The sequence below is a fragment of the Alligator mississippiensis genome, chromosome 3 (assembly GCF_030867095.1).
Source record: "Alligator mississippiensis isolate rAllMis1 chromosome 3, rAllMis1, whole genome shotgun sequence".
NCBI classification, from domain to species: Eukaryota; Metazoa; Chordata; order Crocodylia; family Alligatoridae; genus Alligator; species Alligator mississippiensis.
In genome coordinates this window covers 182,017,270-182,033,039 of record NC_081826.1, presented here as the reverse complement: position 1 = coordinate 182,033,039, position 15,770 = coordinate 182,017,270, and the positions used below count along the sequence as shown (strand labels likewise).

Sequence of the window (15,770 nt, the reverse complement as noted above, 5' to 3'; positions counted from 1 at the left end):
CAAGGTACACCACATCCACCAGTCTCTCAGCATCCACAGAGCCAGTCACCTCATCACAGAAGGCAATCAGGTTAGTCAGGCATGACTTGCCCCAGGTGAATCTGTGCTGACTGTTCCTAATCACCTTTTTCTCATCCAAGTGCTTAGAAATAGATTCCTTGAGGATCTGCTCCATGATTTTTCCAGGGACTGAGGTAAGGCTGCCTGGTCTGTAGTTCCCTGGATCCTCCTTTTTTCCTTTCTTAAAATATGGGCAATATGTTTGCCATTTTCCAATCATCTGGGACCTCTCCTGATTGCCATGAATTTTCAGATATGATGGCCAGTGGCTCTGCAGTCTCATCAGCCAACTCCCTCAGCACCCTCAGGTGCTCAGCCCCCTCCCCATGGACTTGTTCATGTACACCTTGTCTAAGTAGTTCTTAACCTGTTCTTTCACCACTGAGGGCTGCTCATCTTCTCTCCGAACTGTGCTGCCCAGTACAGTACTCTGGGAGCTGGCCTTGCCTGTGAAGACTGAGGCAAAAAAGGCATTGAGCTCTTCAGCGTTTTCAGCATCTGTTGTCACAAGGTGACAATGCCTCCCCCATTCAGTAAGGGACCCACACTTTCCCTAATCCTCCTCTTTTTTACACTTCACATCCCTAGATGCAACTCCAACTGTTCTTTGGCCTTCCTGAATTCATCTCTGCATGCCCATGCAATGCTCTTAATTCTTCCCCAGTTATTTGTCCAAGTTTCTATTTCTTATAAGCTTCCTTTTCGTGATTTAGTTTACTGAAAAGTTCCCTGCTAAGCCAGGCTGATTTTCCGCCATACTTGCTAGTCTTTCTGCACATCAGGATGGTTTGTTCCTGCACTCTCAATAAGGCTTCTTTAAAGTACAACCAGGTCTCCTGGACTCCTCTCCCCTTCAGTCTGGCTTCCCAGGGGATCCTGCCATGAGTTTCCTGAGTGAGTCAAATCCTGCTTTTCTGAAGTCCAGGGTCCTTACTCTGCTACTCTCTGTCCTTCCTTTTCTCAGGATCCTGAACTCAATCGTCTCGTGGTCACTGCTGCCCAAGTTGTCATTCACTGCTACATTCCCCACCAATTCTTCCCTGTTTGAGCAGCAGGTCAAGAAGAGCATGGCCCCTAGTTGGCTGCTCCAGCACTTGCACCAGGAAATTGTCCCCAGTACTCCCCAAAAACTGTGCACCATTGTATTGCCCTCCCAGCAGATGTCAGGGTAATTGAAGTCCTCCATGAGAACCAGGGCTTGTGATCAGGAAGCTTCCGCTAGCTGTTTGAAGAAAGCCTCATCCACCACTTCCTCCTGGTCTGGTGGTCTACAGCAGACCCCCACCATGACATCATCCTTGTTGCTCTCCCCTCTAACCTTAACCCAGAGACTCTCAACAGACCTATCTCCAGTTTCATACTGGAGTTCTTAGCAAGTATATGGCTCTTATACATAAAGTGCAATTCCTCCTCCTCTTTTCCCCTGCCTGTCCTTCCTGAACAGTTTGTACCCAACCACGACAGTGCTTCAGTCATGCAAGTTATCCCACCAAGTCTCTGTTATTCCAGTCAAAACATAGTTGTGTGATTGTGCAAAGACTTCCAATTCTTCCTGCTTGTTTCCCAGGCTCTGTGCATTCGTGTACAGGCACCTGAGATAACTAACTACTTGATTGCCCTGATTTCTCAAGAAGTATGAGAGCACCTCCCCTGCTGCCCCCTCCTGCTTGCTCTTCCTCCAGGTCTCCCACTTCCCCACTTACCTCAGGGCTTTGGGCAGTTTCCTGCACTTTAGAAGATTTCAAAGCATTTTAAAACAAAAAAATACTGTATTGATCAGAATCAGCACAGGTGGCACTTCATAGGAGTTGTGTGCCAGCTTATCATGCTGTTAAGATGTTTAAATACCAATAAGCACAGCACACCCAAACGACAGGGCTTTAAAATATTTCTATACAATCACTGTTAATCCCACATAGAAACCTATACCAAATATAGCTACCAGAATCCACTTACCAGCTTATTTTCCTCCCAAATGTATGGGATACTATGTTCCCACATCCCTGTGCCATTCAGAACCAAGTCCCTGTTGTCCTACATAATTCTGTAACCTGGGATATAACATCAAAATACTATATGTGCTTACTGCTCCATCAGATTTTTCTGTATAATAAGGAAAAATAAAAGCTTTTGCATCCCCTTTTCCGTTCTTTTTTTTTTTTTTCTAATCAATCATCTTTTTCTTCCCTCCTGTCTCTATTTTATTTTTTTCACTCTCTCTCTCCTTATTAGCACTTATTTTCTGTCCTAAAATCCCTTTGGCCTTTCCCTTTCCTCTTTCTCACCATATACTGTCTTCCTATCTCATTGCCTCATGGGGTCTCACTCCACTGTCTTCCTGATTCCTGAAGGATCACCCCATCTCCTACTACCATTCTCTTCTCCATATGGTGTAACTCTTCTCTCTCCCCTTTATTACCAGGCTCTCCCTGCTAGATTGCTGAGTTTCTTTCCCTTCAAGGATTTCCCCTCACCATCACTTCATGATAGCCCGGCTATGGTTTTCACCTCCTCTCCACTCCAGTGAAAGATCTGGTCTCTGTTATCAAAGTGTCTAACCTGGTATGTTTGTTTGCTTCATGTATTCTTTCTACCTCATCATAACAGTGTCCTTCTTCTTTCTCTTCTACAAAGAGAGTTGCTTGTTTGTTTGTTTTTTGCTAAAGTACAAAGACTAACCTTGAGCTGAAGCTGCCCATTTTCTGGAATTCTTTCAAATAAATAGTAAATTCTTTCCCTGGGGGTGTCTTTATCTTCGGCTGACAGAACAGCACTAGAAATGATTCGAGTTTCACCCATGTTCACCTCTATCTCATCCTTCCTGTGAAAAGAAAAAAAGCCATGCATTGATATAAAAACAGAGAAATAATCTTTCTTATGAGTCACACCAGTGCCAGGAAAAAGGATTATTCAGATGCTGAAGGAGTAATAACTGCAGAATGACTAAAAGGCAGTGCATAGTTCTGTAAAACAGCAAGCAGAGGAGACAAGAAGACTGGGGAAAATTAGCAAACAGCAAAACAGAAACCAGTTCTGTGTATGTGCCCCTCTCAGTTCTCATCTGATCTGACCAGAAGAGGTAATATGAGCCAGTTGGCTATACCACTGTTACAGACCACACCAGTGCATGCTCCATGGGCCTTTTTGGATCGTTCGATTAGCCAGGTCAGCTGTGGCCTGGTTGAGTCTTTAAAGTGGTGGCATCTGGAATGGACCCTCAATTTGACTTGTTGCCTATGGCAGGCAACTTTTTGCAGGCTATGCATTGGCTTCCAGGTTCAAATAACTCCTTGTGACCTTTTGTTGTCTGGTGGGAGATGGATTCTTCAGAGTGGAGTCTTGGAAGTGCCTACCACTGGGTGTAAAAATTGGTAGGATGGAAGTCCCAGATGGTATCTAAATTCCTTTAAAGACATGCCCCTTCTTAATTCTCTGACCTTGTCTCTCTCTTTCTCCCCATCAGATAATACCAATCTGCCCCTTCATATTACTGTTGCTATTTTAGTACCACAAAAATGTTATTAATAATGTTAACACTGAAAGATCAGGCACTCAAAACTGAAGAAAGGCCAGAATTAAGGTTGCCTCTTCATGCTCATGGAGGAGCTTTAACAGGAGAGAGCATATTCATTCACTTAATTTGGATGCCGCAGGCCCAGATAGGCCAAGAGGAGGATCTGGAAGATGTTGGAACATGTTCTATGAGGATGGATGGCTGGGAGCCTGTGTGAACTGGTATATTTCAAAGATTTGTAACTTGACCTAATTTTTATAGGCATAGCCCTGAGACAAAAATTGGTCTTTTGCCAAATTTCAGGGCTACTTCTGCTTTCCAAGGAAGAGTTGTGAGATTTGTTTTAATATTGAAAATTAACATATTTTTTCTCCTAGTTTTATTCTCAGAAATGGCTAAACTGTTGTGACTAATTGTGATGGAATCATTCACTCTTATATGGGCAAACAACATACAAAATTTTCACTCAGTTTGTCAAGTGAAAAGCAATGTGAATAAGAAAGTGTTGGGGAACCTCAGGAAGAGCTGGTGGTATCAACCTTGCCTATAATTTATTTATTGCTTGTGCATCACTGAAACCCACAATGAAATGGGAGCCATCCAAATGTCAAGTAAGACACAATCCTGACTGAGAAGGAATATTTTAGAAAAGAAAAAGAAGTACTCAGATGTTCAGCCTTCACTTTATAATTTTGTGAGATAGGGAGGTCTCAGACTTCAGAGAAAAGGTCATCATTCTCCAAATCTGATGCTATTATCACAGTGTTAGCTGATGCATACATTAAACTGCACATCACCCAAGGCCAGAAGGGGCGGAATGCACAAGAATGCAAGAGAACTGTAGTCAACCCACTATAGGACTGGCCAGCAGAGGGGGTACAAAGACCAGGGTTATTTTTCAATAACGAAGAACCGATATCAGCCCATTTCTTTTTCTCCGTATATCACACAATCATTTTTAGTTATTAAATAAAAAAGCCATCATAATAAAAATATGTAGGATTTAGACACTTTTTAATACCAAATTTATTCTCTACTGATAATGCTCTTGTTAAACAGTCACAGAGTGGCAAAAGTACAGGAACATCTTTGTTGGCATTAGTCTACGATTATTTATGGCAGACTAGCCTTATTAATCACTAATTTGCTGTTTTGATCACTGTTGAATCATTTCATCTGCACTCATCCCCCAATTTGGAATAGGAACATGTGGCTTACTTGCTCAGTACTGGTTTCTCATCATTAACTGGAATGACCTTTACTGAAATGGTTCTGAGGACTTTATGTTTCCCATCTGATAGCTGGATTGTAAAACCATCAGCGAGATTCTCAGAGTCATCATGCATGTACATCAACCTCATTCCTGGGGAGAGGGGGGTAGGGGGGAAAGAGAAAATAAATCTGTCACCTTCAAAATCTCTTTCACATCATTTCCTTCTGCCTCCATCATCCCCCCACACATGTCCACTGGTCACAGCCAGCTTGTTTCAGCTAGCACAGGATGAGCATTCTAAGCAGCAGCTGTTCATTAATTCATTAGCACCCCAGCTACTCAAAAGTTATCATGATGACCTGCTTAATGTCTTTGTTTTGAAAAAGAATTTTTTCCATCCCACCCAACTCAATATGACCAATAAGTACAGATAAAGTTTGCCAGAGAGTGCATAAGGATTTGATGAGCAAAATCAGAGGCAGTGCATTTTAAAAACAAGCAAGACTGGACTGCATGAAGTAACTTCTTAAATGAGTTTATTGATTAACTGAACAAGCTTTTTCTCTGTAAGCTGTATGCATCTCTCATTTAGGTCCAAGACTTAACAGGTGTTCATGTTACCGAAATCTAACACATGAGAGCTGGTTGTATCTTTAAGTGTTCAGGTGGATATACTGAGAAACCTTGACATTAGCTAGTTCCCATGTAAACAACCTCTGACATCTGTGACTATCCACCAGCCCAAGAGCAGACTTAGATCTCCAACAAGAGACTAAATAAAAGAAGTGGAGAGATCATAATTAGCTTCCTTGCAGGAATGAATACTTTAAAGGATGGCTTGGAGGTTGAAAGGTTGGTTGAGGGAAGAGAGACCCAGGTTGGTGACAAAGTGGGGAAACACATATGTCTAAAGACCTGTGAAATATATGATGAGTACCTGATATTTTTGTGAGTACTTTTGTGGAACATGCTGAGATACTATGTGTGGCAGAGCACCTTTGGTGTCTGCCACTTTAAGAGCATGAAGAGGCAACCGGCAGGTGTGGTCCCAGCTCTGATGTGTGACCATTTTAAGATTCAGGCCAGCAGAGCTGGAGGCAGCAGTCAAAGTAACATCTTCCAGCAGAGCTGCTGCTTCTGCAACAAACTGAGGTGAGGGCAGGAGCTTATTGGGGATGGTTTGGAGGCTCCTGGTCCTGGGCATGACCTAAAACTGCACCCTGCTGGGGATAGGTGGCCTGGTGGGGCTGTTCATGGTGGAACAGTCTACCAGAAATGCCAGGCCAGTTACCACCCTATTGAAAGGCGAGGAGGAGCAATCCCAGCCGGGTCATGAGAGACTACAGGTCTCTGGGAGTGGGACTTAGGGGGGTGGGGGTACAGGTGGTCTTTTCCTCACTCCTCCCAGTTATAGATCATGGGTTGAGGAGGGAGAGACGGGTCAAGTTAGTCAACCAAAGACTGTGGCGCTGGTGTCATCATGAAGGCTTCGGCTTTCACGATCACAGTCTGATCTTTGGTGAAAAGGGATAACATCGACCTGGTGGGACTCCACCTATGACTGGGCCACTGGTATAGATGGCTATACCCTGTACAGGAGAGAACATATAGACAGAAAGGGTGGGGCTGTAGCTCTATGTCAAGGAAAGCTACACGTCCCTGCAAATTGACATTGGCACCCAGAGAGGACAACTGGAGTCCCTCTGAGTTAAAATACATGGGGAACATGGCACAGGGGACATCATGATAGGAGTCTACTACAGACCTCCTAACCAGAAACAAGAGTTACACCAGGAATTCACCAGGGAACTGGCTGAGGCTGCACGCTCTCGGTGCATGGTCTGGGAGACTTTAACTACCCAGACATCTCATGGGAAGAGCACTTGACCAAATCCGATCAATTGCAAAGCTTCCTCATGTGCATGGATGAGCTCTACCTGACTCAAGAAGTCTATGGGCTGACAAGAGGTAAAGCGTTTCTGGACCTGGTACTGGCCAAAAGGGATGACCTAGTCAGTGACCTAAGAATCAATGGGAAGCTGGGTGATAGTGACCAGGAGATGATCACCTTTTCTATCCATTGCAAGGCTGGCAAGTCAGTCAGCAATACAGAAGTCCTCAACTTCAGGAAAGCTGACTTTGACAAGCTCAGGAAGCTCGTTGTCAAGGCCCTAAGGGACCATGACTCAACAGGAAGAGGAGTCCAAGGTTGCTCCTCAAGGGAGTGATTCTGACAGCACAAGGAATGGCCATCCCATCTCAGAGGAAGGGTAGCAAAAGGACACAGCAGCCCCCTTCGCTCAGCAGGGAACTAGAGGACCTCCTATGCTTCAAAAGAGAGACTTATAAAGGATGTAAGGCTGGAATTACCACCAAGGAGGAGTACTCAGCACTGGTCTGTACCTGCAGGGAGCAGATCAGGAAAGCCAAGGCTGCAACCGAGCTCCATCTTGCTTCACATATCAGAGATAACAAAAAAGTCCTTTTTCAGATATGTAGGAAGTCAGAAAAAAAGCAGGGGTAACATTGGACCCCTGCTGAACCAAGCAGGACAGCTGATAGCCAACACCCAGGAAAAAGCCAACTTGCTTAATGGGTACTTCACGTTGGTCTTTCATCAGTCCAATGGGACTGCCCTGCCTAGCAAGACATGGGATAGCGAGGGTGAGGGCGTATTTATACTCAGCATTGGTGTTGATTTAGTAAAGGATCACCTTGAGAGGCTGAACATCTTCAAGTCAGCTGCTCCTGACAGATTACACCCTAGGGTACTCAAGGAACTGGCAGGTGTCATAGCCCAACCATTGGCAAAAATATTTGAAAACTCATGGCGCTCAGGTGAAGTACCTGAGGACTGGAAGAAGGCCAATGTGGTACCCATCTCCAAGAATGGGCGGAAAGTAGATCCCAGGAATTATGGGCCAATCAGTTTGACCTCAATCCCTGGTAAGATTCTGGGGAAAATTAGCAAGGAGACCCTTCTGGATAAACTGGCTGAGGGCAGCATCCTGAGGGATAGCCAGCATGGGTTTGTCACGGGCAGGTCTTGCCTGACCAATCTAATCTCCTTCTATGACCAGATGACATATCACCTAGACAAGGGAGAAGAGATTGACATCATATATCTGGACTTTAAAAAAACCTTTTATCTGGTGTCCCATGATCTCCTCATGGAAAAATTGGCCAACTATGGCCTTGGCTACAACACAGTCCAATGGCTGGGAAACTGTCTCCAAGGTCGGGCCCAGAGAGTGGTGGTCGATGGTAGCGAATCATTATGGCGTGCCAGGACCAGTGACAACCCCCAAAGCTCTGTCCTTGGACTGGTTCTCTTTAACATCTTTATCAATGATGTGGACATTGGTATCAGAAGCGCACTGCCTAAGTTCGCCGATGACATTAAACTTTGGGGCATAGCGTCCACACCTGCGGGCAGGCTAGTGATCCAGGCTGACTTGGATACACTTACTAAGTGGGCGGATACAAACCTGATGATGTTCAATACCAATAAATGTAAAATATTACACCTCAGGGAAAAAAAACCCTGCAGCATACTTATAGGCTCGGCAGTACTATGCTTGCTAGCACCACTGCTGAAACAGACTTGGGGGTCATAATTGACGACAAGATGAACATGAGCCACCAATGCGATGTCGCAGCTGGTAAAGCAAACCAAACTCTGGCTTGCATCCAGAGAAGTTTCTCAAATAAACCTCAGGATGTCATCCTCCCACTGTACTCGGCCTTGGTGAGGCCTCAGCTAGAGTACTGCATCCAATTCTGGGCTCCACAATTCAAGAGGGACAAGGAGAAGCTTGAGAGAGTCCAGAGGAGAGCCACACGCATGATCAGAGGGAAAGAGAATAGGCCTTAAGAAGAGAGGCTAAGAGCCATGGGACTCTTCAGTCTGGAAAAGTGCAGGCTCAGGGGGGACCTGGTGGATGCTTATAAGTACATAAGGGGTGTACATCAGGATCTGGGAGCATGTCTGTTCACCCCAAGAAAAAACAAGGACCAACAGACAAACTCCTACAAGCCCATTTTAGGCTGGACATAAGAAAACATTTCTTTATGGTCCAAGCCCCCAAGACCTGGAATAGACTCCCTCCAGAAGTGGTGCAGGCACCAACTCTGGACTCATTCAAGAAATGTTTGGAAGTTTATCTTGCTGGGATCCTTTGACCCTAGCTGACTCCTGCCCCTTGGGCGGTGGGCTGGACTTGATGATCTTTGGGGTCCCTTCCAGCCCTAACATCTATGAAATCTACTAAATGTATGAGGGGTGCCTTAACCCCAGCCCCTGCCTTTGGGTGGGTTATTTATCACTGGTGGCAGTAGAGGGCCAGGCACGCCCTGGTGTGGCATCTGAGCCTGTGTGGGGTGCAAGACCCCAGAGAGTGGGTAGTGGTGCCAGGCACAGCTACGGCCACCTGAGCCCATGTGGGGTACGGGATCCCGGAAAGTGAGAGTGGTGGGCCAGGCCACGCATGCTGGTGAAGGGCACCTGAGCCTGAGGGGGGGTGTTTGACCCTAGGCCTTAGCGTAGGGGGCAGAGTATGTGCCTCAGTGGAGGCAGAGGTGTAGAGCAGGGTGCAGAGGAGCACCTAATGGCCTGCACTGAAGTGGCATTTGGGAGGTCCTGGAGAGAGGGGCAGGTAGTGAGGACCTGTGAACACAGGGGCCTGAGTTAAGGCCCAGTGAGGAAGGGGCATGAAGTGGGCCTCGGTGAGCAGGGGGCTTGAGGGTAGGTCCTGCTAACATGGCAGCCAAGTTAGGTCCAGATAAGCCTTCAGGCACCTGAGGCCTCATGTGGGCTGGAGGCCGACTGGGTGGGGCAGCTGAGGAACAGCCTCAAGTAAACAATGGGGCGAGTCAGGAGCCCCTGACTGAGAGCAGCTGGGTGAGTGACTCGGTGAGAGACCAGAAGCAGAGTAAGTCCATTGTTCTGCAAACCGCCCAGCGCTTGCTCGGATGAGAGCCTTGGGAGAGTCCCAAGAGGCTGCATACTTGCTGGCCAGGGAATGCAGGGAAACAACCCCCAGGACCCCCTGGGTGAGCGCAGTATGAGTGTGGAGGGGCGGTACGAGTATGGCCTCGCGGGGGGCAGTAAGGGAGAGACAGTGTGAGAACCAGTGGAGTGAGAGAGGCCTCAGTGAGAGGGAGGCAGTACGAGTGCGGCCCATACAGGGCAGAACACAAGAGACCTAATACTGTCCTGAGATGGGCCCAGCCTCAGGCTGGAGCAGAGTACAGCTGTTAGGAGCATCTGCGAGGCTTGGGATGCGGTACAGGGATGGTTGAAGCTGCATACATAGGTCCAGGATAATAGGGCTGTCGCAGGGCACCCCGGTGCCTGCTCCTAGAGAGGAGAAACTGCCAGGGAGAGAGCCCTGGCAGAGCCAATTGAGCACAGCTGCGGGTTGCCGGAGCAACTAAGTGGAGCCAGCTGCCTGTAGGGGGCAGGGCCTGGCCCTTATGAAGCCCAGGGCTGAAGCCAGGCTAGCAGTTCTCTGCCAGCAGCCTGGGAGGCAGGAGCTCTGGGAGCGAGGATGTGGAAAGGAGCCTAGCAGCAAGTACTATGGTCATATGGAGCAATGTTGTTATGGCCATAGGGCTTCGGGTTTGAGTTACAGCCAGACGGCTTGAGCTTGCATTTGTGTTACAGCCTAGGGGCTTGTGGGTTTGCTTTGATGTTGTGATATTACACCCGGAGGCTTGGGTGAGGCTGTAGGGGTTGGAGGAGGCCTCAATCATAGGGACCCCAGAGAGTGTGGGGTGCCCTAGCGCCAAGAGGGCGCATTAATTTCACAGCGCCAGTGAAGGCGCAGCTTGCACGCCAGTGCGGGAGCAACTGGCGGCGAGGAGCGCGGCCAGTGGGTCGCGGGCGCAACCAGTAGGTTGCAGACGGGGGGACATAGACCCCGGATCGCGTGCGGAGTACATAGACCCCAGCCCCAGAGCGAGGGGCGATTTCATTGCGAAGCCCGGGGGGGGAGCACGGCGAGCCCCAAAGAGGGGGAGCGCCATACTGAGCAGCCCTGGAGAGGGGCAATTACTGAGCAGCCCTGGAGAGGGGCGATAGTGAGGAGCCCGAGGCGGGCATGCCCTAGAGCGGGGCGATATTGAGGAGCCCGAGAGGGGCCATATTGGGGAGCCCGAGACAGGCATAGCAAGCCCGGCCTCAGGCTAGTGCGGCAACACCCCTCAGACCGAGGCAGGGCGCTGTGGTTGCCCCGAGAAGACAGGGAGTAGCAGCACAGTGAGCCGGGGTCAGAGAGGGTACCCGTGCGGTTGGCCGGAAGAGCCAGGGCCCGCTAGGGAGTCCCTGAGCGGGACTGCACCATCAGGGGAGGCCCAGTGAGAGGCTGGGTACGAGAGAAAGCCCAGAGTGGGCTAGATCATAGAGGAGGCCCGGGAAGCGGGCGTACAGGCATACCAATGTCTATTACATCTGCGAGGCTTGGGGCGTGGTATCAGGGGAGGTTGGAACCACGCATAGCCCATAAGGCTAGGGTGTCCGGGGAACACCCACCATATTGGGAGACCCCCAGGGGGTCCGGAAGAACCACGGGGACAGAGGTCCCGAGTAGCCGTGCCCAGGGAGTCATAGGCAGCCTCCCAATCATATTCCAGCAAGACGTGGTGGGCGAGAACTAGAGGATGCCTTGGGCCGGCCTGACACGGAGCGAGGGACCTTAAGGAGATCACGGCCCTCCGCGAGGACCCCGCCGTGACAAGGGCATTCAAAGGGTAGCCTCCCACCTAATTAAGACCCTAATCATTTAACAGCAAGGCATGGCAGGAGTAAAAAAATCCCTTCCAGGTAAAAAGCAGGGCAGCGCACATGAGGACAGAGCACAACACCCAAAACCAGAGTCTGGTTGGCTGCAGACCAAGCTCCAAGCTCCAGAAGTGACACAGCTGCAGCTTCCCTGGCCCCCAGGAACCCAAGTAAGACTGCTGGGGCCAGCAACTGTGCTGGTCCCAGCCTCCCCTACCCCATCCGGGGTAACCTGCCACATGCCAGAGGGCGCGTGGTACAGACATTCCCTGGGGACAAGTAGCAGCAGCATAAAGTGTCTTGCTGCTAGTTGTTCCGGGGGAACCAAACGTGCGTGTTCATCTGGACATGGCCCTTCAGGGATTCTCAAGGCATTAGGTATGTTGAAAAGAAAAGACCACTCAACAAATTTAATCTGCTCCCCTTAAACTTTGCTGTGAAACTACTTCTAATCAAGGTGATTAAAAACATGATGACTGTTTCTAACTGTGCTACCCTGTTATAAAGATTAAAGTAACAAAAGGACCACTGTAAAAGTAAAGCTAAATTTACCATTCTTAAGAAGCTCCATAGAAAAGTCATGCACAGGATATCCATGGTTGTGGTGATTGCTAGTTCGCTGTTTGTAATGCATGATATCATTACCATAAGCTCCACTAATGAGGATTCCATGCAGGGGCTTCTGAGCAATAGTAAATATCAAGCAATCCTGAGGTACATCCAAATCAACTGCGTTAATTACAAAGGGATCCAGTTCTTTTATCTGCCCCTCCTGCACCTAAATAGCAGAAGAAAGGAAAGAAAAACATAAGCTTTCATATAAAGGTAAGTTTTATGGGGTTGTTGTAGACAGAATTCTCAGTCCTCACAAAGCAGGTTCCTGCAATTCAACAGAAGCTCCTTTGAAACCAAAAGGTGACACAAATTCCCTTCTTAGAGTAGATTCACTGTTTAAGCATCTGATCACTTGAGTGCTCACTTGCTTGGAAACACCAGCACAAGACCTATGTACAACTTAGCATATTTACTCATATACCGCACACCTTTTCCCAAATATCAGCCCTCCAAAACTGGGGCTTCGGTTTTAAGCTGATTTTTCTTCATCGCAATTCACTGCATGAAGGCATTAGGATATGGGGGATACAGAAGATTTGAAGTACATAAATGTAGTGTCCACTACTGTATCCCCCCCATATCCTTGTTATGTGATAAAATGTGCTAGAAATGAGTGTCAATTAAATATTTGGCATTTTGTTCCCTTCCTTACAGTAATGTTCCTTGCTATGAATTCTGGGACTTCATCATTTGTTGGGTTGATCAGGACATAAAATGGTGTCTCTACTGAATGATGCTTCCCATCAGTGACATAAAGCATAAACTGGTCTGAAGTTGGTTCCATCCTCACATGCCTGGACTGTACATAGTTGACCTGGAAGGCTTTCAGATGTTTAAGCTGAAATGAAGCTGGAGGGTTTAAAGAAAGGACAAGTTAGTACACACATTATTCTGACCTTTGGTTTTACAAACCTATTAAATATTTCTAATTACATTTTAATTCAAGATACAGGTTATTTGGTTTTTACACATACATATAAGCAGTCTTCATGCTGAGAAAGCTAAGGACATGGGCCCAAAATAAAAATAAAGTAGTACATCTTCATTCCTGGAGAATTTTTAATTATTTGAATCCATTGTAGAGCTATACCAAGGCTGAGTCAGACCTACTACATTCAATGCCTCCAAAAGAGGAACCCTTATACCACAGGGAATAATGCATTAGCATAGCACTCCTCCTGAGCTAGTTTACTCTGCTAATGAGTTTAGATTGTTCCCAGTACCCCAACTAGCTTGTTTAGAGCTAGCTCATTGCCTTGTACCATGCGGACATACCCAAAGCCTTTTAATTCTGTATTACTTAAAGGCAAAGTCTGCCCAGCCTGCATATGTGTGCGCACTGGAAAAAGAAACAAAAGCCTTCTTCCTCCTTACATCGCACAATACGTACAAGGACTCAGGAGAATACCAGTTCTTGTAGCTCAAAGCAGCTCAGGAACTACTTCTCTACTCCCCTGGGGTGCATGGCCTGCATAGGAAATGAGGGAGAAGGAAGAACCAGGGCCTCACTTGCACCAATCACAACTTAACTCTACTTGACTATGTTGTATTCAATGAAAGGAGAAAAGAACCCACATGTTCCCTCCATAAACCAGAATGTGTTACATAGACTTCTGTCTCCCTCAGACAAAATGTCTCTAGCTGTTTCCTTTGGGAATGTGCATAATGAAACCCTGAATGAATAAACAAGAACAAGCAAATATTAAAAGAACTTTCTAAATCTGGAGTTTGGGGAGGGGTGGATTTTCAGTTTGGAAAGCACTCACAATGATTGGGATTTATGTCCCTCTCAGTAGGGCACTTCTGAAAATGTGACCTTTGTTTTCAAGACCAATTAATATATCAATGGGTGTCCTGGGTGAAGACATTTTAAGAGGACAGAACATGCTGCGGCCCACCTGCCCTGCCAACATTCAAGCTTAGGAGGCATACATAAAAGCAGAGATAGCCAAAATCTCTTGTCCCTTTTGAAAATGTATGCCTTGGGGCCTAATGTAAGACATCCTTTTTTGCACAATAGGTGGATAAGTGGGGTATGAGCCCCAGGCACTGCCTAATGGGCACCTCACATGCCCATCCCGTCCTCTCACTCATCTCCACTCCAGCACCTTTTCTGTGGCAGCTTCAGTTCTGGCTCCAGCAGTGGGGAGGGCAGAAGAGTGGTGGCAGCACATGGTACCCTGGGCAGTGGTGGTCACAGTGCCAGAGTAGTGGCTGGAGGTTCACAGCTGCAGAGGAAGATGTAACCTTATTTTGTTGCAAAAAAATCAATCTTTAAATGGCTGTTTGACACACATGTTAACAGAAAAAAGGGATGTGACATCTCCCACCACAGCAGCAAACCTCCAGCTACTGCTCCTTTACTGTGCAATGCCAATGCTGAGGGTACAAAACCTGGTTACTTCTGCCTCTGAAAAATCATGGCCATCATACTTTATTAATAAAAATCAACTATGGTAGTGCTTGGTGGAAGAGGAAAATGTGTTACAGGATAAAGAGAGCTTGTTCTCATCTTGTATGACATTTCTAGGAGAGATTGAAAGTGTAGAACTGAAATATACTTAATTTTAACTTATTTCTTCTTCACAGAGCTATGTTCTCTCTTTGAAACCTTCCTACACAGTCCCAGTGCTTCTTATTTTGTACACCTTCATCCCCAATAGATCTACATTACGTTACAGCAGTCTGTTAACCCTATATATTACAATTAGTGTTGTACTTCTTGCCATCATGTCTCCACATACCTATACTTATACCAATGTTGCTCTTTTCAAAACCAGGAGAAGGTTGTATATTTTCAATGTAACCACACTGGGGAGGAGAAACCAAAACAAACTCTAAGTCATCGACTGTGGTGTCAGGGTCAGTGGCAAACAAATGGTTAGTAGTAAGCACAGCTGAGAAACCCTCATCCACAACAAACATGGCACCTGTACACAAATGATATAATGATAAGTATTATTACTTATTTAACATAACTTACAGGGATATTTTAACTAAAGAAATTGAGACAATAACTAATGGAGAAATGAACTACAAACTCTCTGGTACCGATGTTTTCTAAACATACTATCAACTCTACTTTCCCACCATGCAAGCAAAAGAGGAGAAAAAAAAATCAGAAACCAGTTTTATTGATAAGCTATTAAGTATGGTTTATGTGCTGCTCAAGATCAGTTGTTACCTCTGTTTGTCAGCGCATTAATTGCCTGAGAGCTGTTACGAATTGCTCATAATGAACAATTTTTCATGCATCGGTGCTTAACTTCCCTGCTGGGACAATGACTCATTTCCAGAACATTGCTTGGGTGATAAGCTGCAAATTACAAACCTACTCATACATATGTTTAAATGTTCTCTGAGATACATAATATGTACATGATGCCTACAAATAAATAACATAAAAGAAATGATAGGCCTATAGAACCTGTGCCTTTAGTATGTGTACTCTGGGTCTGATGCAAAGGCCACTGAGTCAGTGGAAAGTTCTACCAAGATCTATTGGTGGATTAAATGTAAGCTATCAGTTACAAGCCTACATTTTTAATAACTGTTTTTTATGCTTGTCAGTTTAGTAAAAAAAGCCA

At 46.5% G+C, this 15,770-nt stretch overlaps 1 protein-coding gene across 8 annotated transcripts in view; it reads right to left on the bottom strand.

Moving 5' to 3' along the window:
* Positions 1-15,770, bottom strand: part of FREM1 (FRAS1 related extracellular matrix 1) — a 148,051-nt gene that overhangs the window by 48,259 nt on the left and 84,022 nt on the right. For 7 of the 8 annotated variants that reach the window (XM_059724710.1, XM_059724711.1, XM_059724709.1 and 4 more), the window contains 5 exons: positions 14,928-15,113; positions 12,836-13,032; positions 12,121-12,346; positions 4,793-4,937; positions 2,740-2,881 (listed from right to left, as the gene is read on the bottom strand). In XM_059724710.1, the coding sequence (XP_059580693.1) occupies positions 2,740-2,881; positions 4,793-4,937; positions 12,121-12,346; positions 12,836-13,032; positions 14,928-15,113 (896 nt within the window). Of the gene's footprint in view, positions 1-2,739; positions 2,882-4,792; positions 4,938-12,120; positions 12,347-12,835; positions 13,033-14,927; positions 15,114-15,770 lie in introns of those variants that run through there. The other variant, XR_009460956.1, reaches the window with a different exon arrangement.